The sequence below is a fragment of the Bactrocera latifrons genome, unplaced genomic scaffold, assembly GCF_001853355.1.
Source record: "Bactrocera latifrons isolate USDA-ARS-PBARC rearing strain unplaced genomic scaffold, ASM185335v1 scaffold_226, whole genome shotgun sequence".
Classification (NCBI taxonomy): Eukaryota; Metazoa; Arthropoda; class Insecta; order Diptera; family Tephritidae; genus Bactrocera; species Bactrocera latifrons.
This window is the reverse complement of record NW_017535808.1, coordinates 40,645-67,718: the sequence shown is the minus strand read 5'-3', so window position 1 is coordinate 67,718 and position 27,074 is coordinate 40,645. Positions and strand designations below refer to the sequence as shown.

The 27,074-nt window shown below is 36.6% G+C and overlaps 2 protein-coding genes across 6 annotated transcripts in view; both read left to right on the top strand.

The window, feature by feature from the left end:
• Window positions 1-20,710: 20,710 nt before the first annotated feature.
• Window positions 20,711-24,041, top strand: LOC108968706 (kelch-like protein diablo). 5 transcript variants are annotated; one of them, XM_018932884.1, is made up of 8 exons: window positions 20,715-20,747; window positions 20,810-21,045; window positions 21,678-22,084; window positions 22,152-22,526; window positions 22,590-22,906; window positions 23,257-23,461; window positions 23,514-23,615; window positions 23,690-24,041. In XM_018932884.1, the coding sequence occupies exons 2-8, from the start codon at window positions 21,006-21,008 to the stop codon at window positions 23,867-23,869; spliced, it is 1,626 nt and encodes a 541-aa protein (XP_018788429.1). In that variant the 5' UTR covers window positions 20,715-20,747; window positions 20,810-21,005; the 3' UTR covers window positions 23,870-24,041. The 5 variants fall into 5 exon arrangements, with proteins under 5 accessions (XP_018788433.1, XP_018788429.1, XP_018788431.1 ...); XM_018932886.1 differs by having other exon boundaries at window positions 21,128-22,084; XM_018932885.1 differs by having other exon boundaries at window positions 20,729-20,747; window positions 20,794-21,045.
• A 2,334-nt stretch (window positions 24,042-26,375) lies between these two features.
• Window positions 26,376-27,074, top strand: part of LOC108968705 — a 6,508-nt gene continuing 5,809 nt past the window's right edge. The window contains exon 1 of the mRNA XM_018932883.1: window positions 26,376-26,582. Coding sequence (XP_018788428.1) covers window positions 26,396-26,582 — 187 coding nt within the window. The 5' untranslated portion in view covers window positions 26,376-26,395. The remainder of the gene's footprint in view (window positions 26,583-27,074) is intronic.

Sequence of the window (27,074 nt, the reverse complement as noted above, 5' to 3'; positions counted from 1 at the left end):
TTCTTACCCAAATACCTCAGCTAACCTCCTCAATTTCCTGCCAGCCTTAAATACATCCTTGCTCCTTTCCTTCCTCTTCATCATGCGTCGCATTCGCAACACACACAGTTCCGACATTGATCACCACTTAGGAAAATTACCTATATATGTTACAAAGTTCCAGTCACTTATGTCCTTAATCCACCAACTTTCTATGACATCATGCGGCAGCTTCTAGCAACAGGCTAAAATACTACACTAAACGTTTTGCCATTTTAATTTTCCAGATTTCATATCCCCTCCCCACAATGTTCACCTCCGACCCCCGGTACGCATTGTGCTTTTTGGCATTTTCTTGCCTTTAGTTGCTTATCAAAATTCTGTACGATGTTTTGCAGATAATTTGCAATTGCAACATTGTATACCATGTAACTGTTTATGCGTATATGTGTTGGGCGAGTGGACGTGAGTATATATGGTGGGATTTGTAAGTGTATGCCCCGTAGGAAATTAACTGAATAGTGTGAGAAAAACAAAAATAGTTCTCTAATGCCATTTAGTATTGGAAGTCTTATAATATTCTATACAGCAAAGCTAAAGCTTCAGCTGTCTCTAACTTTGTAGACCGTGAATTTGTCTCAACGTAATCTACGAACTGTATAAATCGGCCAACTGCGAAAGTGCTGAGTGAACTTAGACCTCTAATAGCTTCTAAGCGACTTCAATCCCTCTTAACTCGTGATCTTTTCGACTGAAAATTACCAATAACTCTCCAGTGAGTACTAACCTTTCTATCTCCAGTGTCTACTGACGCTTCAAGTCGTATAGTCTTCAATATCCTGAGCTCTGTTTTGTTAAGAATTTTATGTCTGCTGTAGATCTACTCTATATCTCATTCTAGTAATTTTTGTCATCTATCACAACGCTCAAACCACATCTTCCATTTTCTTAAAGACTTTGAGATGTTTCTTATCTGAGATATTATTCTTTCTTAGAAGTTTTGGTTCTGAAGTATCTCACCTCTTAAGATTTCAATCCTGAATCTCTTGAACTCCCTTTCCTTAAAGACTTTGACATGTTCTCTATCTGATAGGATATTCTTGCTTAGAAGCAGAAGACTTTAGTGTAAAGCATTATTTAACGGTATTTAATATCGTATAATAACATTTCTTTTGCAGCCCTACAGTACTCTCTAGTCTACAAAAGCATGCTTGTTGTCTTTGCGTACGTTTCGTTGAACGTTTTCATCTTTATGTCGCAATATTTCGATCTTTTTGAGCTATTTCCAAGTAGCCGGCAATAGCAAATTATATCTTACAAGATCTTGTCTCGTATTGCTTCAAGGCTTTCCGACTTTGCACCGAATATTTTCACCAGTCTCCAATGAGTTCAGACCTTTAGCTTTTCGGAGTTTTTCATACCAATATCTCTTCTAATCACATACATATTCCCCACAGGGTTTATCGTGAGCTCTCTATGCTTACATACGAGTGTTTATATAACACAGCCTTGACTTAAGTATGCATATAAATGCTTGTGTACGTGAATTTTGACCATTTGAAACTCTTGTCTAATATTGTTCAAAAATTCTTTTGCTTATTTCACTGTTGGCTTGACTAAAATGTTACATTGTAAACGAAGCGTATGCGGCTTTTTGCCAAGCTTAATGCTTCTGAAAGTATGTATGCATGTATTTAAATATCTACATAAGTATCGTACATGTGAGCTTATAAGCAGCATACGTTCAAGCCGTTTGTATCATTTCAGCTGCTTACGTAATTTCTTCTTGCGCTTTAATCTTACCGAGATTTAGTGTTATTTAGGAAATGAGATTTTTGTTGTTCGTGGGACAACCACTTGGATTTAACTCATCACATTGATTGAATAGTTCTGAAAAAGGCTTTACTGTCCCGCTTCTTACTTCTTTCTATCCTTAATGTAAGCGGAAAAACATTCGATTTTATACCAATAATCGAACTTTGCCTATTCTAGTCTCAAAAAGATTCTTTGTGGAATCTTGTCACACCAACTCTTTTCACACATCGCTTTCCAAACTCTCATAGTTTCTACGGCAAGTAAGGATATCGTTTTTTTTTTTTTATATTTTCTTAGTCTTAAAAGATATCGACCGGTTTTAATGTCTCGCGTTAAGAATTGACTTTCCAAGATTACCTATAGAGCTTCTTTATCGAGATTCCGCTGTTTATATACAATCTATATAGAGATATTGGCTTGCTGTACAAAATTAAAGTTCACTAACCTGTTCTATGATATTTGAGGTTCTCTGAGAAGTTCATTTTGTAATCTGATCTGAGACATGTAACATTACACATTTTGTCCATTATGGACCAAATGGTCCCACCCACCAGATGTGACGGCCTCAAAAAGATGTTTTAACAATGTCTAGTTCATATAGTGTTTCTCGACTTGACTATGAGGCTATGTCACAGCAAAGCATGACTTCTTGTCCGAATCTATATAATCACCTCAGAAACCTCTTCATGTTTTAATGGAAACTTTTAATTCGGAGAGCTTTTTAAAAGCTTTAAAATAAAAGCATAGATTTTATTGCAATTAGAGCTTTTCAAAAGCTCTTTAATTTCAGTTTGATTTCAATTGTCTACCTTTCGATAAATCATATAATTATTGCTCAAAGTGATAACATAATTTTTAAATCTTAGTTTTTAATTTTGACAGCTTTTTAGTAGCGTTAAAACTACTGACCTCAAAAAACAAACTATGACTCATAAATTCTATTTCTGTAACTGCTTTTTAAACGCTTTAAAACTTTGAACATTCTTTTCTTTGTCTAATTTTTGGCAATGGTTTTTGAACAGTTTATTCATACAAAACTATAACTCTTAATCATTAAACTACTAAATATTTTTGTATCAGAGCTTTTCAAAAGCTCTTTAACTACAATTCTTTCCATTTGGTTACCTTCCAATAAAGAATATATTTATTGATCAAGTTTCTCTCCGACAATCTATAGTTCATAACTTACTCAAAGCTTTCAGTGCTTTCTAAAAGCTTCATGCAACTCTTTTTATATTTTGTTCCTATTTCACCAAAAAGTTCTAGGCATTTAATAGCACCGGAAACTAAAAACTAGTTTTCTATAAAGTTTTATTAAAGCTTAAAAGCTTCGCTATGACTTCAAAATAAGAAAGAGATAACTTTCACACAAATTATCTATCTAAGTGGTTCCCTCTTAAACTATAATTTACAACTTTTTCACAGCTTTGAGAGCTTTTTAAAAGCTTTTGATCTTTAAACATATTTTTCTTGTGCTGATTCTATGAAAACATTTATAGACATTTGGTTCAACAGCAAACTAAAAATTTACCTATAAAGCTTTATTAAAGCACATGACTAAACTTGAAAGCTTCGCTAAGGCTTCAGAATAAGAAAAACTGCCAGAGATAACTTTCACTCATATTAAATTATATTTCCAACCCAACACTGACACAACGTGTATTGAAATGAATTGCTGTCCATTTTCTTTACTTCGCTTTTCCTTTACTCTTTATCAAAGAACCTCCGATGCGCCACAAAGCATTACGCAAATTTAATTGTTATAGTTCTTATTAGATTTTACGATTCTCATTTGGACACTTAAAATGAGCAAAATTACGCGACGGACCTTAAGGCGCACACGCTCAGCCATTTTTGGCCTAAAACTTCAGCAAAAACTTAGCTTTTCAAGCACTGGGTGACCGAAATAACTATACTTGGGTTAGTGTGTGTATATTTCGTTGGCCTGGTTGTTGGCTTCTGTGTATTTATGTATTTCATTAAGTGATTTTGATTATTCGCTTACTAAAGTCTCGGAAATTTTTCATTTCACCAAATAAAAGCCATAAAAGCGACGCGAACGAAAATCTACAAGCGAACACACATTTTAAGTGAGTTGACGACTTTAATATTAAAAGGCCAGCCGGTTGTTGTGTATTATTTATGTGATTGGGTCGCAGAGTGTGGACACAGAGGGCATACAATAGAGAATAGGCCTCGCTAAGCTTAAAAACAATATGCTTCACTCAGCAGTGCGCCAAAGGAAAGAAGAACTTTCTTAAGGCCTAATTAAAATACGCGCCAAAAATTTATGATGCTGAAAATTAGGAAAATGGTCCAATAAAGTTTAGGAATTTGAGTAAGTAGTGTGAGCGCGCTGTAATGGGATAATTGAGCCAATTCCTTTGCTGCCAAATATGCAAAGTGAAGATAATAGTGATGTGATGAGCAAGAAAGAGAGGAAAAATAAACAGATAGAGGAAGAAACCTTAAAAATTGGGAGCAAGTACTTTCATGTAGAAAAAGCTTCAAAAATATTTAGATAATGCAGATCTCAGTCTTTATATAGCGAGAAAGCGATGTTGACTACAAACCCCTAGTTCAGATAGTTTGTGAGTACATTTAGAAATCAATCTTAAAGTATGTTTTAGTCGACGTAGAGAGTGAGAGACAGAGAAAGAGGGAAAGAGAGAAAGAAACAAAAAAGTTAGTTCAAATAGTTTATAAAACAATTTAGAAACTAACCTAAAATATGTTTTAGTCTTCATTGGCAACAACTAGATATTTTAAGTAAAGAGTTGCAACATTGCTATAACTCTCAGTTTGACATCACACTCGTAGTGGATAATCACAAAAACACTTGGCTTAATGAAATTCAAAACGTTCTCAGAAATCACTTACTTACTTTATTGTGTGATAGAACCACAACAATATTTCAGCAACCTTAGATAACAACCACATGTAAGCCAAGATTATTGATAGCTAAAGAAGATACCAACAATATATTAATGGAAACTTGTTCCTTGATACCTAAATAATATATTAGCGGAACTTTAAGATAGCTTTGAACTCGAGTTCATTTAAGTTTATGTTAACTATTTCTGGTCAAATTATTAGATATGTTTTTCTTTATAATACTTCCATCAAAACGTCACTTCAACCATTCGTATCCTAGTACTCACTCTCTTCATTCAGTTCACCTTAAAGTTCTTCTCGACATTATGGAACACTCATGCCATATAGAAAGGCTGACTCAGAGCTAACAATTTCTAGTAAACTGCTACTCGTTCCATTTGAAAGTAATCCGAGCTCAATTAAAATGTGTAAAGGCACCATTAAAGCTTAGTATAAGGTTTTGCAAAAATAAAATCATCATTTTTGGACCAGCTTGGAGGTTATTCAGTTAAAAAGTCTTTGGAGGAAGACATGAAGGAAAATTGGCACACAAAATTGCGATGAAACCGCAAATAATCGTCGATGTCTGGAGAGCACATGTGCAGCTCTCTAAAAGCTTAGAAGGGTCTGTAGCGCCCAAAGATATTGAATAATAGTCCGATTAAGGTGAAGTATATGTCACTTTGTACGATAACTTATTAACGATTTCAGGGTAATTTCATAATGTCACTCTCATAGAAAACCTCGATCTACAAAATCTCGATCGACCAAAAACTGTTTTTTTTTTTTTTAGTAATAAATTTAAATAATAAGAAATTAGTGTTGCTTCAAGTGCAGGCACTGTTCATATTTGCTTTTGCCAAAAATATTCGAGAAATTAATATTTTCAACCAAATTCACTTATCCACTTCAGGCCAGACCGCAGAGCGGCGTCTGACTTGTGTGAGAAAACTTTAGCCATTTAAGCTGTAATTGCCATCTTTGTTTTTCCTTTGACAATTTTTTGCAAAATTTTTATAATACTTTTTGTTGTTGGCTGTAGTTACCGGCTGTTGTTTTGGCCGTGTTTTTCATATACGAGCACAGCCGTCGTTTGTATGCCCTCATTTTCATAATATTTCTCTTATTGATGTTGCTGTTATAAGGCTGTTGTTGTTGTTGTTCTTATAGCTTAGGTAGCTGTAGTTATTATTGTTGTTGGCATTATTGTTGCTTCAGCGTAATGTTGTTTATTTGAGCAGCCAGCAGCAGAAACTTTTAATCGGATCGAACGCGTTCGCATACAGCTGGGCGTATGAGTAATGTGTTGCTGCCAAACACAGTCACACGCATATATGTACACAAACAAGCACAGCCAATTACACATATACTTAGTGCTGTAAGTTCGCATACTTGTAATATAATAAATATGAGCTTTTGTTGTTGCAGTGATTGTACGTCTGTGTATTCATGTTTTCGAATTTTCAACGTAGTTGGCAATGCATACACTCGACTGGGAAGTGTGATGTTGCCAGACCAAAATGTGAACGAATTTTAATTTTGATAACTCTTGGCACATGTTGTGTACAGTTTGGTTCACCTAACGACTGTTTTGATATTCGTTCTACTGACAGAAGAAATGTGTTTAGAAGAGGGTCAGGAAAGTATAAGAAATAACAAGGCGCTAGAAAGGCCTGTCGTGAAGTAAAAAGTCAGTTTGAGCTGGTTTAAGAGATAGAGCTAATGGTCAACCGAGTCTTCTTGGAATGAATCTGGACAATGAGTACCAGTTACATTACAAAAGAAAAGAAAAGTCCTACCTCAACTAAAAGCTTCCAACTCCAAATCCAGCCTCTGTTTACCTCGACCATATTTAACAACTTTTTTTCCGTCTTCGAAAACCGTTGTTTTATAAAGTTCTCGTATAGACCTTCAACCAAATATTCCACCGAATCCTCTCAATATTCAAACTATCTACTCCAGTTTAAATTTTCTTCTCATACCAAGATGCTCTTTCTACGCATTCGACTTCGGTGGTGGGAAACGCAGTTATGTCGATACTAATAGTGAGCTCCAGTCTGTCGAAAAGTCCAAGCCCGGAATCAAAATATGTTTTTCTAATCGACTTGAATAACTTTGGAACTTGTTGGAAAGTAACGAAAAAATCGTCGCAAATTCAGGTTCCTTTCTCTACACAAACAGGAAAATCGAAGAGATGACAAATCGATATAGTGTTTCTGTTTTACGAAACTGATTCTGTATAGATAATGCCAACATCATACATTTAAATGCGTAAGTATGACCTACCCGGAGAAGAAATTAGCGCATTAGGGTTGAAATCCTTTATTCAGTTTATTCGGATGGCTCGGAAATAAACGACGTAGTTGGTGCAGGGATATACTGTCATACTGCAGCCTTTTATGGGGGCGGACTGAGGTTTGAGGCTGAGGTCTATGCTACTGCGAAAGCTTCTACGTAGACAGCCAAGCAGCAATCACGGCAGTAATCTAGTATAGCATATCGGCCAGAAGTGTCTTCGGTAGCATGCAGCATTGGAAAGTGTTGCCAGAAGTAGGCAACATCACTTCTACTGGGGCATCGAAGGCAATGAAATAATGGACGATATCGCCAAGAACGTACGGCTAACACCCGAAAACATGATCAACATCGGTTGACTGATCGAGAAGACTGCATGAAATCGCTAGAGCAAGGCAACAGAGTAACAGTAAAGTATCTTCTCGGCACTTGTCCGGCATTGGCAAGACTCCTACTTGAGGAGGTATCGATAGTGAGGCCACAGATTCTACTAAAATTCGCGTCAAGCGCAGGCATCATAAAGGATGACTACTCCGCATGGACGTAGTAACTCTTGAGTACAGAAACTGATGCGCGACTTTTCAGTTTCCTCTCGCCGAAGCTAACTTTGACTTGAAACCAACAAATATGGCAACACCACACGCCCGTACACATCACTCGCTGGCACATGTGGGTGCCTCATATTACCGAAAGCACAACAACATAGAATCATAAATACACATGTGCATAAGTACAGCCTCAAACAAGTGTGAGTAATGACTCTACGGTGTACGATTTTCGGCGAAACTTTACAACCAACGAGTTTTGAACGATGTACGGCAATGTATTGCAACTTACAGAATGGATGAGTCCACAGCGCATGCAACTTAAGTACAGTACACACTCACTTGCCGACATGTACACGCTACGAAGTAATATGTCGTGCCGAATGCAAGTTATCAAGTTGGCAGGCTGCTTGCTAGCCTCACAACAACGACTGAGTGCGTCTGTGGGAACAGGGACGTCGTTACAGCAAGGATGTGAAAGTTTACGCCGAACGAGAAAGTGTAGTACAAGGGTGCGCAACTGAACGCGGAAGCAAAAACAAAAAGTGCTGGTAAACAAGATTTGCCAAAACCGATAGCATAGTTTGGCTGCCAAATGTCCTTGTGGTTCAAAAATGGCGGACAGATGTTGGATCTACTAAGTGGTAGGATAGCGGGCAGATCGGTTGTTAGCTGCATTTCTAAGTTTGTGTGTTAGCAATGGAAGGCAACGGAAAAGTTTTAGCCGCACATTGATTGGAAATTGTCAGTTGGTTTGGCAAGAATCGAATGATAGGGGAAACCAGAAATTTGTTCAAGGTCATTCAGCTGTTTTTCAAATTGTGTGTGGGTAGAAAAATGGTAACAGAGATTTTGGGAACTACTTTATTAGTGGAAAAAAGGAGACAAATAGAAATAGTAGTCTACTAAGAAACGGAACTAATGAAATAATAATCAGGAAGGAAGGTGTGTAAGTTCAACGTTTTGTGGCGTAGTGAATTCGCAAATGATTTGAGAAACCCAGCCGAAGAAATAGTAATTATTTTTGACGTATTAGAGCTTCCCGACATTTCTCTTAAATGCTATGAAAAAAACCCTCATCTCGAGAACTAAAATAACAAGTAAAGTTTAGCGTAAGTAACAGAACATTGTTGCGCTTATGCTGGACGTATTTATTGTTCTGAAATACTGCGAGTTACCAGAGCTCGGACCGTCAAACGATCTCTTTCAGGTTAAACACAGCCGGAAGTTTTCAAACTTAGATCCGACCAGAAAATTAAAATCTTAGAAGCAATGTATGTGAACCAACATGTCATTATAAAGGCTAGAACGAATCTGTGAGGGAAGACATCGAAAAAAGAAAAAGTTATCTGAATTTCTATGCTAGAGACTATGGCGAGCTTAACTCACAAGTGGGAAGCTGTAAATGACAACAGCCCTCAAATAGTGTAGCTACAGGAAACATCCGAAATTTAGTTAGCCGCAAGGTGAATATGGACTTCAGATTCTTGCAAATTTTCTGAAGAATAATCGGTTGGCATAGTGAAGCTACAGGAAACATCCGAAATCTAGTTAGCCGCAAGGTGAAAATGAACTTCAGATTCTTGCAAATTTTTTGAAGAATAATCGTTTGGAATATTCAATAAGGTTTAACTCTAAGGAACGCGGAACCTAAGGTGTCAGTTTCAAATATATAAGCCTATGTGATTACAATATCATCTTCACTTTTCAATAAACTTGCTGCACATACCTATACTGCATTCAAAGTGGAGTTATACTCAGCGATAGTCAGACGGCACTCAATACGAACTCACCAAATAAGATTACATCGCTTTTCGTTCGGGAGTGCATAAGCGGCTGAACCGACAACCAGTTCACCTTGTATAGCATGCTGAGGCGTAAAGTTTTAGCCGGAAATGAACTCATTGAACTTGCCCGCACCACAACAGCTACTAGGGTAAAGGGATCGTGGAGAAAGTTTACAAAGATAAGCTTGTTAAACTTAAACAAATCTTCGAACGAGTTATTGAGATTTGAACTCAACGATCAACAATTAAAGAGATAATCTTCAAAAAAATAAATGCCAAGAAATAGTCCTTCGAATAACAATAAATATTTCCCATTAAATTTGAAATTTCTCTGTTATTTTTTTCTTTAAAAAGTAGGGAGTCTATAAATGGATCACTCTTATAAGCTTTCCCAAATTCCGACTACTGTAAATCTGCGACATATAGCCAGAGCACATATAAATTGCTTGGCGATCTACAACGACTGGAATGAGGTCTTTGGATTCACATATTCTAGTAGGGAGCACGTTTCCGGAAGTGCACGCCACAATTTAATCATATTGGACTGAAGTTAGATTTATAAATATGTCGATAAAGGATCTGAATTTCTAAGAGGCTACAATTAGATTTACCAACTTGGATAGCTAACTACGAAGTAATACTAACACGATTGAGAAATATTGAATATCTCACCACCAATTGCTCACGGAAATCTTTCTTCCATCATACACATTTATTTTCTCAACTCATTGCATGAATAATTCAACAGTCAATTATGGAATCTAATATGAATTTAAATAAATTGATAGTCAGTAAATATGCTAACTATGGAAAAAGATACCTGCGTATGTTCGTCAGAACCTTGAAAGCTCATTGTTAAGCTACTGAAATAGAAGGCACGAGCAATAAGGACATATGAAAATGATAGTGCGCTATAGCTGAGGTTGAAGCACGAGGTTCAGCTTTATTATTGTGCACCTTTGGACAATGCACAAAAAAGAACAGCTGTTCAGCTACACAACCATAAATTTGTTCGGCATAAAGTTGATTTAAAAATGTAATTGGGAAAAAGCATATTTTTTCGTTTTACTTCACACCGCTATTTAGCTATGAAATGGGCATTGCACTGCATATTCTCTAAAGACTCGTAGATTGAAAAATGCAAATGAGCCGAATGCCCAAATGAAAAGTAAGCACCGAACAAAATGTTTGATACATTTTAAACACATATAACGGTATGCATAGCTGTGTTTGTATGAAGGTTACAGGTATTATTTCTAACTGAGCTATGGTCTTCATTTCATAAGCAGATTCATTGTATGCAAATCAATCTTTTCAATCTCCTGCGGCTTGTTTTGCTTTATTATTCGTTTTCAATTTCGTACACTTTTTCTACCTAATTTCGTTTATTTTATTTTTTTTTTTATTTTCCATTAACTTTACTCATTGATCTAGTTTACTAAGACACTAAGAAACCAAGGCAGTGGTTTAAAGTCTTTAATGACGAAGCAGATGACAATCAGTGTTGCTAAGTTAGCAATTTCCTTCGAGTATAAGAAAGCGCTATAAGCGGTCAATTCCCAGCGGCTTTTCGGGAACTCGAGCCCCTAAGCTAAGCAAAATTAATTAATCAAGAATATGTGACCCAACTGGTGGCAAAACTACAAGTTGTAAAAAACCCAAAATTTGGGATAAAGCATTAAGAGATATTACTAGTCCAATATTAAGCACCTATAAGAGCAAATTCAGCGACTTTAGTAGAACGTTTATCCATACAGCAATTGGATAAAGATTTTCGATTCGCAAGATACTTTCTAACCATATCTATAAGCATACACTAAAGGAGTTTCAATTAAACCCATTAAAATTCATTAAAAGACCATTTAGTTTTAGACTTATGTCCTACTATATACACTTTCGTATGTATACTCTGGGTTATAATAAAACATTCTAGGTTCGATTAGGTATTAAGGTTGATTTTATAGCCCTTTCCGAATTAAGGAGTCAATTTTATAGGTTAGGCTCGACAAAAATATCTTCGTGTTCGTAAATGGATAGTTAGTTCAGGGCATATGAAGCAAAGAATTTAGCGTTTTTAAAGCACATTTGACAACTGGAACAAGCTTTTCATTTATTCAAAAACTAAAGTCTAGAAAGCTCTATCTTTTTTTTTTTTTTTTTTTTTTTGCTAAAAACACAAAGAATTACAACTACAAAAGTAAATATGGTAATATTTTTGTTTATATTTCTGACTCACCGACAGCGGCTGCGGCGTGCTCTCCATTTTCATATAACAGCAGACATATAGTATAGTTCACACGAAAATTCACTTCCCCACGTTTTTCTTTCGAAGCACACATTCATGTCATCCCATTGGGATATTTCATAGCCCCGCTTAGCTATTCGCTCAGCGTTCAGGTTTATTTTTTTTCGAGTTGTGCATTCATTGCTGACATGTCCACAGAGAAATCAATAGTGTTCAATGATGGAGTGCAAAGTTGACGACCTCGATGCCATGCTTTTTTGTATTTATTTTGATTTTGTTATTCTAAAAGTAAAAAAGTGGAAATTTCCAATATTAAATAATGTAGAGGTAAAGTAGTAAATACTAGAATATTTAGCACATTTTTTTTTTTTTTTTGAAGAAAGCAAATGAAAGTTGCTAGTTGTGTATTAATTTGCCAGGAGTAAGTTTGGGAATTGTTTTTACTCAGAATGTATGAAAAATTTTAGTTATAAATTTGTAGATATAAATAAATTATTCAATTTACTTTTTCCAATAGACTGTTTTTGACACATCACGCAGGAATCCTGTCAAACTGTCATATTATTTTTGTTTAGTATTTTTTGACATTTCATCATGAAAAGACTTGCGCCTGGACAACGCTTACAAGTCGTTCAACTTTTTTACGAAAATTCACTTTCTGTAAAGAATGTGTTCGCGCGCTTCGCTTGACTTATGGTCAACAGAATCCAGAGACCCAGTATTCATTACTGGATAATATTCGACCGAATGGCCCATGGCCAGCACGCAATGAAAATAATACCGGCCGTAGCTGCGAGTGTACAAGTGGAGAGTCAACTTGGTGCCGTTCGCAGCAACTCGGACTGACGCAAAGCCAAAGCCAACTAAAAATTTTTGAATGGAAAATGAAATTGCCAGCTAGTGAAAGTGGAATTCCAAATTGTGTTATATATGGGAAATAGGCGTGGTTTTTGTTTGATTTCGTTTCGAAATGTCAGGTTAATATTACGTACCGAATTTGATTGAAATCGGTCAAGTATGGCGCGAGATATGGGTTCTCACTTAAATGTGGGCTGTGTCACAACTCTCTTGTTCCGTTTCAGATATAAAATTTTATGTATCTGGCGCATGTAATTATTGACATATTTTACAAAAAGTTGGAGCATTCAGTTTATATGGCAAATATATGCTATAATGATGCGAATCGAACAGTTTCATCGGAGATTGGATCAAAAACTTAAGCTAATGTCACAATGGGAGCAAGAAGATGACGTTACTTCTTGCTATAAATTCCAAGTGTAGCCAGCACCATCTTCCCCTCGTATTTCCAAGGGAGTGGAGGTCTTCCTCTTCCTCTGATTTCCCCGGCGGGTACTGCTTCGAACACTTTCCTGGCTGGAGTGTTTTCATACACTCGGACGATATGACCTAGCCAAAGTAGCCGCTGTCTCATAATTCGCAGAACTATTTCAGTGTCGTCATATGTCTCGTATAGCTCATCGTTCCATCGATGGATGGAGCCACGTGAAGAAGTTCACGCAAGTGAGGAAAGTTCTTTGAGCGCCATTCGCTTAGGAGTGGAAAGAGTAAAGCAACTCACGACTTCCGGTCTTAGACTAAGAATCCTCTGGGTAGCCAAAAATCATCCGTTTGCAGGCGAGCTAAATTGAGAAGGCGAACCCTCCCCAGGGTTGTGCGCTACGTTTGGGACCTGTGACGTAAAAAAGCACCCCATGATCAGGATGATGCCACGAATTGAAATGCGGGTGACTGTCAGTCAGTCCCTCCGTCCGTGTAAGCTGTAACTTGACTAAAACTGGAGTTATTTTCATGAAGTTTGGTATACAAAATCTTTACAAAATTGATTGGAAAGGATTTTAGGTAAACATTTTTTCTAAATTTTTAAATCACCAATAGATGCATATATGGTGACTGAATTACTTACTTTAGAGTAGATCTAACTAAAATATGATATTTCAATTAGTTTGTGCTGCCAATCAATGTAACCGTAAGCTCTTGAACTCGTCTGGCGCAATGTCAATGTGTGGTCAGCAAGGTCTAAGCCAAAATTTACGCAAACGAAGTAGCCACCGTCAAGCTCATCGGTCGGCCAGTCAGCCAGTCATTGAACGACGCATAGTCGGGAGGGCACAAACGCCCCGCAAAACCGAACCGAATGTCATTTGTGAGGTGTATTAAGCCAATATCGCAAGCGATTTTCTAATATTAAACGCCCTTAAGCCACAAACACTACAAACGATCACTAAGCAGATGAACGGTAGCGGGTGCTTAGGAATAACGGCATTAGGTGTTATGTTAACATGACTTTGATATGCAAATTATGCGGTCAATAATGAAAATAATTGCATGGTGACAAGCCAAGCAGCGAGCTAGAACGAGATACACGGCTGGTATGGCTGGCGGCAAAATCACCGACAGTGGTGATAAACGTGCAAGGCGTGGCTTTTCGCGCAACAGCTGTTCGCTGCCTGACCTGTCATTTGCATACGGCATACAGTGGCTTTGTAACAATAGCAACACAAATTGCAGTCATTTGCGCTCGAATGACGTTTTGTGACCGGTGGCTGCATTTAATTGCAAGCGTCATGGCATAGCACGGCGACGATGACGTTGAACGGTTAGCTGTGCGCCGGCTTGTGGGTGAATGAAACAAATGCGAAGTCATTGCGCTCACGAAAATTGTTTGGTCTGTGTGTATCCGTGTGCAATCATACAAAGCAGAGGCCAACTGGCGACGACAAGTCAATTAATCAAGACACAATAGACGAGCCAAGCCAAGCAAAAGGTAATGCTATACTGCTGTTAAGGGTTCACAGGCTTCCTTTACTGTTATATGAGTACACAGGCATACAAACAAACGAGCGGTTGCCGTTGTCTGCACAACACGTTACAGTGCGCCGATCAAGAGGAACTCCGGAAGGTTTTCGGAAGATTTGTAACTTATGAAAATATCAAAAGCTTGTTGGTTTTTGTAAGCCTCCTCTTCAAGCAGTATTATAGCAAGCTCGGTTTAGAACAAGATTCGAACAAATATTAGGTGAACCCAAGATTCCATATCGGAAAATTTAGCCAACATATTCAGTTAGATGTTCTACCAAAAACTAGTCTCAACTGCCTTCGGAACTTTAGGTCGTGGTTGAGTTCTGTAGTACTTGACTTTTCTTCAGGCTAAAATTTGAACCTAAATGAAACCTGAAATCTTTATGTTGAACTTGTTTGAACAAAATCTGAGTCTTAGTAGGGTTACAAACAAGGAAAGATTCAGTGACAAGACGTAGGTTAGTTTCGATCAACCATATTTAAATAGGAATTCCAAAGCTCTTTCCATTTCGGAGTGGTACAAGAGATATGGGCTAGGTGGCTCTGGAAACGTTATCGAATCAACCCCCTTCCTTCTTAGATATGCTAATTGATCAGGCGAAAATGACTATAACGACTGAGTGTTAGCTTGTCGATGGATTTCTTGTGAGTTTCGAACTACTGAAGAATAAAACCAATGCCTTAGTGTCATAGTGGAGTAAAGTAAACTAACCAGGTGAGACGGGTTACCATATGGAGTAAGTTGTTTCGAGATCTCCTTTCAAGGGCATCTAAAGAAAGAACATAATATCGTTCATAATATTTCTAATAGGATCCACCTTGAAAAACTCTTCTAGCTTTCTGAAAAGATCAAAGTTTGGGATTCCACTTAAAAAGATCCGAAAATTACATGGAGATTTTTATGTGCTGATGTATACTCGAATTCCACACACTTCCGTTTTTGAAGTCCAGGAACTTATGCGGGTTTCATAACACATTTTTAGCTCTACAGTGACTCACTGTGTCTGCAAGCTGCAGCAACTAGCGTATTTGCATCTCATTTAATTGGGTTAATTTCACGACAAACACGGCTGAAAAGCAACCGCACCAGGTGCCCAGATTCCTCGGCTAAGTGGTAATAGGGCTTGGGCAATGAGGGAGTAGGCAACAGGTGACCAAAAACAAATGAATAATAAGGATTACAGCAACACAAAGATATCCAAAGTGTTGAACACACCCGCACTTGGCACACTTATTGAGCATTTAAGTGTTGGAAAGTAGGTGTGTTCACGTCCGATGACAACTAATAATATAAATGTTGTTGTTGACACCTTCTGCGGAATCCCTGCTATGCCACGTTGTTGACACTACTTAATGATCGGTGGATTTGTATAGAAAATCAGTGTGTTCAACAAGCAAATTAATTGTCGTGCTGAGAGCAGCTTTGGATGTAAGGACGTCAGCTTATGCACGAATGGATGAGCCGGGGCACAATGGTGTATAAAGATATATATGCAAAGGAAGAGCTGAAAGATGCAAAGGGAAGTGCGTATGAATTGTGTAAGTGACCAAAGGAACTTAGAAAGAAATCCAACACTCGGAAGCTTTGGATTTGGTTTTCAACGAAGACCAATATGGATTTTTCAATATAATTTCTTGAAAAGAACTATTTGAAACAATTTTTATGTGTCATTCTGTCGATCATGTATAATATTTTTGAACTAAGAAACGCTTGGAATTTATGAAACACCTTACCGAACATGCCAGAATGTTTCTTAAAATGTTCCAAAACAGTAAAACGTTCGAAGTTAGATACATACACCATTCTGTCGATCATATACATGCATACAGGTATTATTTTGCTCTATGAAACGTAGTGAATTAGTGAAACACATTAACGAATATGCCTATATGGACTTTTCTACACAATAAAATACTCGAAGTTGGATTTCTGTAACATTCTGTCGATCGTGTATATAATTTTTTAAATATGAAACGTGTGGAATTAGTGAAACACGTCTACTTTTATAATTAAGTAAAATTAGCACTATATTTTCATTTTTGCCAAACTAAATTTGAAGGAAAAAACAATTAAACACAATCGTGCCGCTTTGGGGAATGCTTGAAATTTTCGAAACATTGGAGTCTACGAAATATCTATGTATATGAAAGTTTTAGAAAAACACGCATGTACATATGTATGTATGTACATAAACATGTAAACACGCAGCGAAATGTATTTTGCTTGAACAATTTTCTCTTTTCGCATAATAATGGAATTAAATATGTAGTATGTATGTACATATGAAGTAACATTGAAATTTTTAAATATGTTGTAAATCTCGAAAGTGGACTTTAGAAAGAAAGAAATTAAAATCATGGGAACTGTAAATTAATTTTCGGTTGCAATTAACGGAAATGTGTATTGTGAACATTTTGGAATTTTCGAAACACACTGCTTAAAGTTTAATTATTTACATAAACGAATAATATCTCAGCCCAACATTACACAAAAAATATTACATAGCGAATTATATAGGAGAGGAACATTTTGGATTTTTCGAAATTTAAGAATATACAAAATATGAATATGAAAATTTATATGTACATACAAACATTATGAGCTAATTATATGAATTTTCTGTTACAATAAACGTATATTTGTATGTGAAACAATTCGGAATTTTCGAAACACAATGCATGAAAGTAGAAATATAAGTTTTATAACTTCTTTAAAAATGTTTGTCTATAATTTTCGCAACAAACATAATAAAATACAAAATATGCACAAGCAAGTTAATATTTATTAAAGTAATACGAATACGCTTTTGTATTATATTGCTTCTAAAAAAGTTCAAATTGTAATGGACAATGCTAGTAATTATTGTAATATGCTATAAACCCTCTTTGCTCACATTTTAAATAAATATTTCATCACTCAAGAGTTTTTGACATGAGTCAGCCATTAATATATGTATATATGTATATCATGCAATTCCAATTATGCCCACTATTTCACTCACTTCCTAGACACCTTAATAAATCTTAATTATGCGTCGGCTAATAAATCAAAAATTCACCTGAAGACCAAACTATTTAGGGTTATGAATATATGCTCATACATATGAACATATATGAATGTAACTAAGTATGAGTATCTTTGAGGAAATTTGCAGCCAGAAACCAAAGAATGACTTTTATAATAAATGTAATAATAATAATGCCACGTGTGCATTAAAATAAACGAGAATGCATTAGAATGTGTAACCACAAATGTGTGCTGTAGGCTCCTTGGACTGGTATACACCATCGATGTGCGGCGCCTACTTCAAAGCCCACAAAATCCTGGCCGAAAGTTCGTTTTAAGCCCAAAGCATTCGTTTGCGCATAATTTATTGTTCATAAATTCAATTTATGCAAGAAAACTACACCCACACATACTCATTCGCGCTCTTACGCTCGGTGAAAGAGTAGACGTCTATTCACACTCAACGCGTTAGGTGAAAGATAAAGTTTTCCCATGGTGATGTCGTTGAACGGCGAACGGCCTAACTGAGCAAAAGAACTAAGAAAATGAGAATAAAAGATCTAAACAAAAACAATTGAGGCAAAGGACCAAGTAAATCGCTTTCCAACTTCAGCCACACACTTGTACTCAAGAAGAAAAAGCGCGAAGGCGCGAAGAAAGTTGTGGCATAGGGAAATTTCTTCGGTGTTGAAAATGTCTTGACTAGTGTGGTAACCGCAAGGTAGCGGCGGAGCACTTAGCAAAAGATGCCAATAGGAATTACACTGATATTCTTTAATAAGGTCAAAGGACACCCTGTCTAAGTCTTTGCACAAAATCAGGGCAACTTATTTCATTTTTCTTAAAATAAAATATGTTGACAAGGCATTAGACACATTTCATTAGTCGGTTGAGAATTGTAGAAAAGTTTTCACATTGAAAGAAAAAAATTATATATAAGTATAAACGTTAATAAATGATTTCGTCCAACATGATTTTCCCCTTCAAATAATGTTAAATAAAATATAATAATAAGGGAAGAAATCCTTTCCAAGAGTGTTTAGGCTCTTGTCTTTTCCTACGAAATTCTTGCAGTACCAAACTTTTTTAAAAGGAAACCCGAATTCTAAGAATAATTCGAAGATGACAAAGCAAGTGGTTCACTACCGACGTTATTCGATTTCATACCTAGTATTACAGGGCATCTCACAACCTACAAGCTTCTTAACAGTCCAAGTATTTACTGAATCTTAGCTATCCTACTCAGAACTTAAGGAAAGTTCTCTATATCGATTCCTCTTTATGATAGATAATAATTTTCATTACCGGCTGATTGCTTGACATTTTTTGAACCTTCTTCTTTTAGGCTTATCCTTTCTTCACAGCACATGAGCTTGGAAATCCAGCTCTAACCGAAGAACATATAACAGTAATTTGAAGAGTGAGCCCCTAACTGTCCATTCTCTTAGGTATTGGGTAGGAATTGACGATGAGTCGACAAAATCCACCAAGAAGTTGTAAAGCTAGTACTATAGGTTATCGAGTGAAATGACATTCCAAAACTGTTGTGGGTGTCCACTTTTACACTGATTCCTACTGCCATCCACAAATTCCGCAATTCAAGTTCCAGCACAGCTTTTTATTCTCTTCCTACCAAGTCTTTTCACCTGTCTCGACTGGTTGGTTATACACACGCTAATGGCTTAAATGCGCTCAATGCTTTATGGGCTTGTAAAACACAATAAATGCATTTATTTGCGCCAAAGTCGAAGCTCTAACTAGTAAATGTAAATATTTATTTATGAGGCACCGCCACTTGGTAGGACTCCTATAGGCAGGCACCTACATGTAGGCAGGTAGTAAGAAAATTGGGTGGATCCAAACGCATATATTAAAAGTTATTTTGCTGTTGTTGTTTTATATACTATTTTTCTTCTACACTGCTTTCTCGCATGAGAGGACGACTTCGATAAGCACACGGCTTTGCTTTCGAACCTTTTAAACATTTTGTGAGTGGCACTAAAAGTTGTTAGAATACCTTGATATCACACTTTTATTTGGAGGGATAAATAATATAAAAGCAGATGAAGGTATGCGAATATTGCAGTATCGAAGGAATACCGAATTGTACTGATCATTATACTCTTGTTCGCTTCAGTTCCCGTTCTGCTCATACTAAGTGAACCTAATAAGCTGAGTCGGAGTGTGACCCTAACTGCAAACTTTGCAGTGAGAGATAAAGAAAAAGAGGTCTCAAATTGAGAGACAGATATGGTTGTATCGGAGAAAGGGAGAAAAAGTAAGAGAGCAGAAAGTAGACGTTAGAGGGGAAGGTTATAAACCGATAGGTAGTAGATGGGTATATTTAAAGTTAGAGATAGATCTTGATAGAAAAGGAGCTAGATAAAGATATAGAATGAAGTTAGAGTAAAATTCTGAACCTAATTGCTCTTATAAGAATATAAGAATATAAGGTAAGTTTATATATGTCTATTGCTGGTCAAAAACATCTGAAACCTTCAAATAAATCTACAGCGAAAGAGTTTCATCTCAGAACATTAGAAAAATTCCTTACCTTAAAATGTAAAACTTGAAATTAACACCCTTTATTATCTCAGCAAAAAAGAGAGATTTAATTACAAACATAATAAAGTATTAAATATGCACATGAGAGTTAATATGGAAGCGGAGACGAGAGCCTAATGAAGTGATCATAATAAGCGGATATGGTTTTGTGGTACATTGTGGTATTTTTGATACACACTGCAAAAAACCTAAAATTTAAATATTACAACCTTTTGCAGAATTATGTGGCTTAGGAACGTTTTGGAATTTTCGAAACAAACAATAAAAATGTGCATATAAAAATTAATATGGCAACAGAAATGAAAGAAATTAAATGATTAACGATTACAATAAGGGTATATGGGAATGTGGAACATTGTGGTATTTTTGAAACACACTGCAAAAAACCTAAAATTTAAATATTACAACCTTTTGCAGAATTATGTGGCTTAGGAACGTTTTGGAATTTTCGAAACAAACATAATACAAAAAATTTTGATAAATATAATTTGATTAACTAACTTTAAAATAAATATATAATTTGTATAACCCTCTGCAGCATTATCTAGCTAAGAAACGTTTTGGAATTTTCGAAACGAACATAATAAAAATGAAAAAATGCAATTGAGAGTACATATGTAAGATGGAATAATCCCTAGCCGTAAATTTTAAAATCCGCATTTAAACACCCTTCATTACCTTAGCAAAATAGAGAGCGCATTATGAATTACCTAGAAAACACAAGCCCAGCATTTCGTTTTAGCAAAAATTCTGACTACAGTATTTGTTAGTAAGAGTTCGCATGTTAAGCCGTCAAGTTGTGTGCGCTTTGAGTTGTAAGTAATTGTTAAGCTATTATAATGTCACGATTAAATTAAAAAGTAATAAACCACTGCAGTGGCAGGGCATTGCGATTTAAATTACAGCAACACAAACCGGTCTGAAAAAATCCCCTCAAGCTTCAAACGCTGTAAAGTGAAGACTGAGCTGCTGTGTATAGTTGAAGATTCCGTATTATAATTGACTAACGTCAAAAATGATTTGAGTATTCTTATCTAAATTTAGATTTTTCTCAAAAGAAGCAAATTATACGGATGTTAACTTTAAAGAGGCGGGAACGCTATATTTTTAAATGTAAGTAGTTGTCATGGCATGGACTAAAGTGATTCCTAATAGTTTGATCTGATTCTAATAATTTCATTAACTTATGTAATAGGATTCAGTAGCGCTATCAAACTACACTATAGTTCGCTGATCGCAGTGTAGAGTTTCAAACAGATACTTGTGAGTCAAATATCGCATCCCTTGGACACAGAAATCATTCCTCCTGAATATATTTCACTATCAAACGGTGTCGGAGAAGTTGAGATCAGAAATCCACACTGAATTGAAGTTTCAAATTCTCCATTAACATTTCTCTCGAGAGAGAGAATATATTTAGACTGCAATATTTAGTCCACATCAATGCGAGTAGTTAGTTATCATAGTATTATATTATATAAAAAATTTATCTGTGAGAGTACATGGAACAGCGGTGGTGAGTAAAAATTATTCTTCATGAGCTCCGGCGGTATTCCTTCTCAAATTGAGACTACCACATTTGAGGAAAACGCTTTTTCATGTATGAAAACTGTTTAGAAACTCCGTCAATTTTGATGTCAGGACAGCTGTTGGGAAGGCTTACCATCTATCCTATATATCTAGCTCTCTAAACTTATATATATTTTTTTTTTTCGAGGTTGTTTCAAAAGTTTGGTTCCTTTAAGCTTTCGCTGAACCAACATCACAAATTATGAGCAGTCCATTCAGTGAATGCTCCAGTCACGGTCCTGTGTCTATGTCTCCGCGTCTACTTACGCACTCATGTTCGTCGGATGCGGCTAGTACAACAACAGTAGCAACCTCGGAAGAATCTTTGAATAACTTTATGCCATCGCCTTCTATGGACTCTGCAACATCGGGCATATACTGTGACGGAACGCAAAGCTTACTGGACTTAAGAACGTCACCAGTTGCATATAGCCAAGAAAGTTTACAAGAAGCAGAAATCACTTTAACCACAGCAAATTCTACAGTTTACAGCTTGGCTAGAGCGAATCTACTTGAAAGCGAGGAACAATGCAACATTTTACGACAACGTATTACAGATTATGAAATTAGAAATTTCATGCAGGTTAGTACATACCAAAGAGATTTTTAGAAAATTTACTACACTCTCCCATACCAACAACGGTTTGCAGGTGTGCAAAAGTCCAGAATTCTTTGATTTCGACGTCGAACACTTGCTGCGTTTAGTAGAGCACGACGATTTGAATGTTAGCGCTGAAGCGGATGTCTTCTGGGCCATCCGACGTTGGTATAAATATGACGAAGATGCACGGAGGTGTCACCTACCCGATTTGATTGCTTGTTTACGGCTGACACAATTTGATGTCGATTTTATATACTCGCATATCAACAATCTACCTGGTTGTGAGCTACTGGTGAACAAGGCTGTGGAGTGGCTGCTACGACCTAGCGCACGTGGTACAATATCACTGCGCTACACGAAACCACGAAAAGTGCTACAAACTGAAGACGAGACGTACTGGATCGTGGTGCAAACACGTGGCGATGTGAGTAAACATAGATTTAACAGGAATGTAGGAATAACTACAAAATTAATCTGCACAATACAGCACAGGATCGCGGACAAATGCGTACTTCGCTACAACAAAGCTCTTAATGAATGGCAGAAGTGGACCGATATAAAATTGGAACGCAGTAACTTTGCCATAGTCCATTTGGAGAACAGCATCATCTGCATTGGCGGCTTAGGTCGTAATACCAAGCCGATCAACCATGTTAATCGCTATAATTTGAATACACAAGCTTGGGAGCCAATGCCATCGATGCAACAGCGTCGAGTTTACATGAGTGTTGCGATGTTGGACGGCAAAATATACGTCTTCGGTGGACAGGATGAAAAATACCAAGCTCTGAACACTGTGGAAGTGTAAGTGTTTTCCATGATAAGACATTATTTATTTTGTGCCCGATTTAAGCGACCAAAGGTTAAGCGAAAAAAGGTTCAAGCGAGCTCAAACTTAGTCAGATACACGTACTAAGACGTCGCAATTTTTGCTCAAGTTGTCGCTTGCACTGAGAGGGACAACCGGTGTTCAATTCTCTCGGCATCCTGGTCTTTTTGATATATATATTATTAAACCGAATCGAGTATACATATAAATTAAAAAGACTACGACTAACACCAAAAAATTTAATAATGCTAAAAAGCGAGGACGTCTCAACTCTACTCCATTTTTCCATAGCTCTGCATCCCCTTTACTACAATTTTTTTTCTAGGTTCGATACGATTGCCGGACGCTGGCAGAATATGGCTAGTATGTCTGTACGTCGAGCCTCCACGGCTGCTGCAGTTTTGGATGGCCAACTTTATGTGATCGGTGGCTTTAATCGAGCGCATTTACGGTTAGTTGAACGGTATGATCCAGCAAAAAATATTTGGACACAATGTGCGGAAATGAATGAGGCACGCGGTTGGCCTGGAGTGAGTCCAAACAACATAGAAAATATATAACATTTTTAATACTAGACTTTAGGTAGCTGTACACAATGGGCATATTTATGTGATCGGCGGTTGGTTCAACGGCGCACTGCGGACGGTCGAACGCTACAGTTTGTCGGCAAATAAATGGACGACGGTGCGTTTTGTAATAATTGATTTCAATAGCATTTTTTTTTTTTTTTTTTTTAATTTTATAACGCTTCTCTACAGATATGCTCCTTGAATGTGGCGCGTGGTAGTATTTGTGGACTGTCTATGAATGAGACACTTTGGGCCATCGGTGGCTACGGTGAGGGCATCCTTAGGGACACTGTAGAGGTTTACGATGAGGAAAATGATAACTGGCTGGAAGAAAAAATATTACCAGAAGCTGGGCGTTACGTACGTTAAGTATTGTAAATTAGTGTGTTTAAACACAAGTGGAAACCATGTAAAATTATTTTAAGATGTTCGCAGTGCGAAGCACCTTAATTCTTATACCACACGTAAGCAGGGAGAAAGAAAATTATTTTGTGATATTAAATGGCAACCCTGTTTATATTTTTTTTTTACCATTTTTTTTTTAATTATAAATTATACTACCGGCGCACAAAATATAATTGTGTATGATAAACTATAAATAATTTACATTTTGTTTTCATTTGTGCACTAATGGCAACTCTAGCTTATGAAAACAAGCAAATGTCTAGTCAAATTTCTCAAATAACATTATTTTATTTGTTGATTAGAACACAGCCTCAAGCGAAATATAATTATTTATACACTTTATAATTAGCAATTAAAATTAAGAGATAGATAGCTGATCAACCGAAGTTAGAAATATTTCCGTTACTCCCGCACTATGTGGCTTAAAAAGTTGCCAGATTGGAGAAATGAATTTAACAAAAAATTTCTGGGATACTTGGCCCCTTGGCCGTGGGAAACGAACATAGGTATTCCATTTTTCAATCCTCCTTCTTCTTTATAGGCGTAGATACCGCTTTCGCGGTTGTAGCCAAGTTTACAACAGCGCGCCAGTTGTGTTTCCTATTCACTGTGTGGCGCCAATTAGGGATTCCAAGTGTAGCCAGGTCCTTTTATAACTGGTCTTCCCAACAGAGTGGAGGTCTTCTCCATCCGCTACTTCCGCCGACGATTACTGCGTTCAATGCTCTCAGAACTGTTTCCAATCCTTCTCGGAACTATATAAATGACAAGTCTGATTAATCATATACCGACCACAATAAAAAGTTTGTACATAAGGGAGTGGTCGGTAAATATTTAGCCTCCCCTTGAGAGACATGTTTATCGACATGCTCGCAAAAGTCTACTAGAAAAATTCAAGCGGAATCGAAGTAATAATGTTGCATTGACCGCGCAATCCGAGGGAGTTTTAGTGTTATTTCGTGGCCGGAGACCAAATATATATCCATTAATACATATCGGAGATTAAGGAACATTTGAAACAAATAACTTCACCTAGTTGCTAGAAACTCGAAGTGAGTGCTACTCGCTGGAAAGCTGATCACTACCGTTTTATAAGATTCACGAGTTGAGATCTACTATACATGGAGCAATACAGTCACAGCACTCGAATTATTGGACCGTTTCGATGCCGGATTGTAGTAAAATTGGCTCACACCGTCGCCGTCAAATTGTTCTAAGTAGGTACGTCATCCACCTGCTCTAACATCTGAATGCCCTAGATATAACCCCGTAAGACTTTTATTACCAAACCGAATCGACCTTCCACAGCGACATCGCTTGACTCTGTGAGCTCTTGGAGAGTTCCCAGAAGATCCGAAGTTTTCGAGCCAAATTTTGTTCAGCGATCAAGCCCGTTTCTAGCAGTCAAGGGTATATAAACAAAAAAAAAAATTGCCGCATTTGGGACGAAGGGCAACTTAAAGAGATTCAAGAGCTGCCATTTCAACCAACAAAAAAAAACACACAAAAAACAGCGAATTGATGTGGTTTGTGGGCCAGTGGAGCCATCGATCCATATATCTTCAAAAATGATGCCGGTGATAACGAAACCGCCAATGCCGACTGTTAACGTGATGCCTGAAATTGAAGCTCGTGATCTCGGTTTCAACAAGACGGCGCCACTTTCCACACAACGCATCAATCAATGGTTTTATTGAGAGAACACTACGGTGAGCAGATAACTTCAAGTTTTGGTCATCGAAAGTCAAACTCAACGGATGGACCATCTTAGATGTAGCTGCCAATGAATGCCAAGGAATTCGAATGATAATAAATATTCTCGATTAAATTAAACGTTTCTTTGGCTCTATAATAAAGTAGAGAGCATCGGAATGGAACACCCTTTATAATACCTTTCACAAATACAAAGACTCCATACAAGAATTTGAATTTGATCGGCCAGTCAATCTGAATATTTATTCGGTGGTTGTAATACTGGTTTGGAAAATAATTCGTGGCGAAAGTTTTGAAGACATCTCGTCAAATAAAAAAGTAGTCCATACAAGATTTTAATTTCGCTCCTTTGTATGACGGCTATATGCAACTGTGTTCAGGGTATAAAAAGAGAGCGAGACCAACGGAAACGGAGAAAGAGAGTTCGCCAAACAAATGCAAAAAATCTTATTCACATAATTTTCAATTATAAATTACTTTTTCTAAGCTCTCACTGAGAGCGCATTTATGTTAGTTCAGCAACTAATTTAAATCTCTTTGTGCTAGAATCTAGCTCAGTTTTGAAATATTTTACACAGCACAGCGTTTCATTTCTCAGTCGTTAACGAACTCTTAAACTTAACGGGTTGCAATGTTCGGTTTTGTATTCTACTAGTATTAATACCATATTTACATTTGTTTTAACGAGTTTTTTTTTTTTTTTTTTTTTTTTTTTTTTTTTTTTTTTTTTTTTTTTTTTTGTTTTTTTTAATTTTTTTTTTTTGTTTTGTAACGAGTATGGAGCGTCGCTGGGCAAGTGAAAATAAACTGATTTTAGTGAAAAGCGCTTTGAATTCCAGCGATGGCGATGAGACGGAAACTATTATTTTAAGCAACTGTGATCTAGAACAAAGTGATATTGATGTGATAACGACACATTTTGCTTATGCAACATATTTGGATGTATCGTATAATGAGAAAATTGGTAGGAAATTTGTTATGAATGCGAAGTGCGAAAGCGCTACGAAGCCTAAGCAAGCATATATAGTACATACATATGTAAACAGCTAACGGCATCATTGCAATTGAAAAAAAAAAAACGAAAAACTAGTTTCATTAATGCAAATAGTTAGGTTTGAGGTGTATAAAAATAAAAAATAAATAATTCATTCAGTGTGTTTTTATTTTAATTGCGTATACAAGTTTTATTATTAGCGGTGACCTTTTTTTTTTGTTGTCTTTGCTGCGTTAATTGTGAAGAGCTTATTATCGCTGCTGTTTTAGCTTATTTATATTATTTGTTTATACTAAGCGCTTTAATTGTTTATTGCTGCTGCATTAATTTGTTGATAATTATTGGCGACAAAAATGCCGGTACATATTTGCTGTTGAAAGTATGTGCTTTGCGGAAATAAGCAAGCGCAAAAATGTTTTCATAATTTCATGTGGAATATATTTTCTAATTAAAAAAAAAAAT

Coding starts and splice junctions, on each gene's coding strand:
- LOC108968706 (XM_018932884.1), top strand. CDS start 21,006: ATGTTAACTTTAAAGAGGCGGGAACGCTATATTTTTAAAT. Junction 21,046..21,677: donor GGAACGCTATATTTTTAAAT/GTAAGTAGTTGT, acceptor GGTTCCTTTAAG/CTTTCGCTGAACCAACATCA. Junction 22,085..22,151: donor AAATTAGAAATTTCATGCAG/GTTAGTACATAC, acceptor AACGGTTTGCAG/GTGTGCAAAAGTCCAGAATT.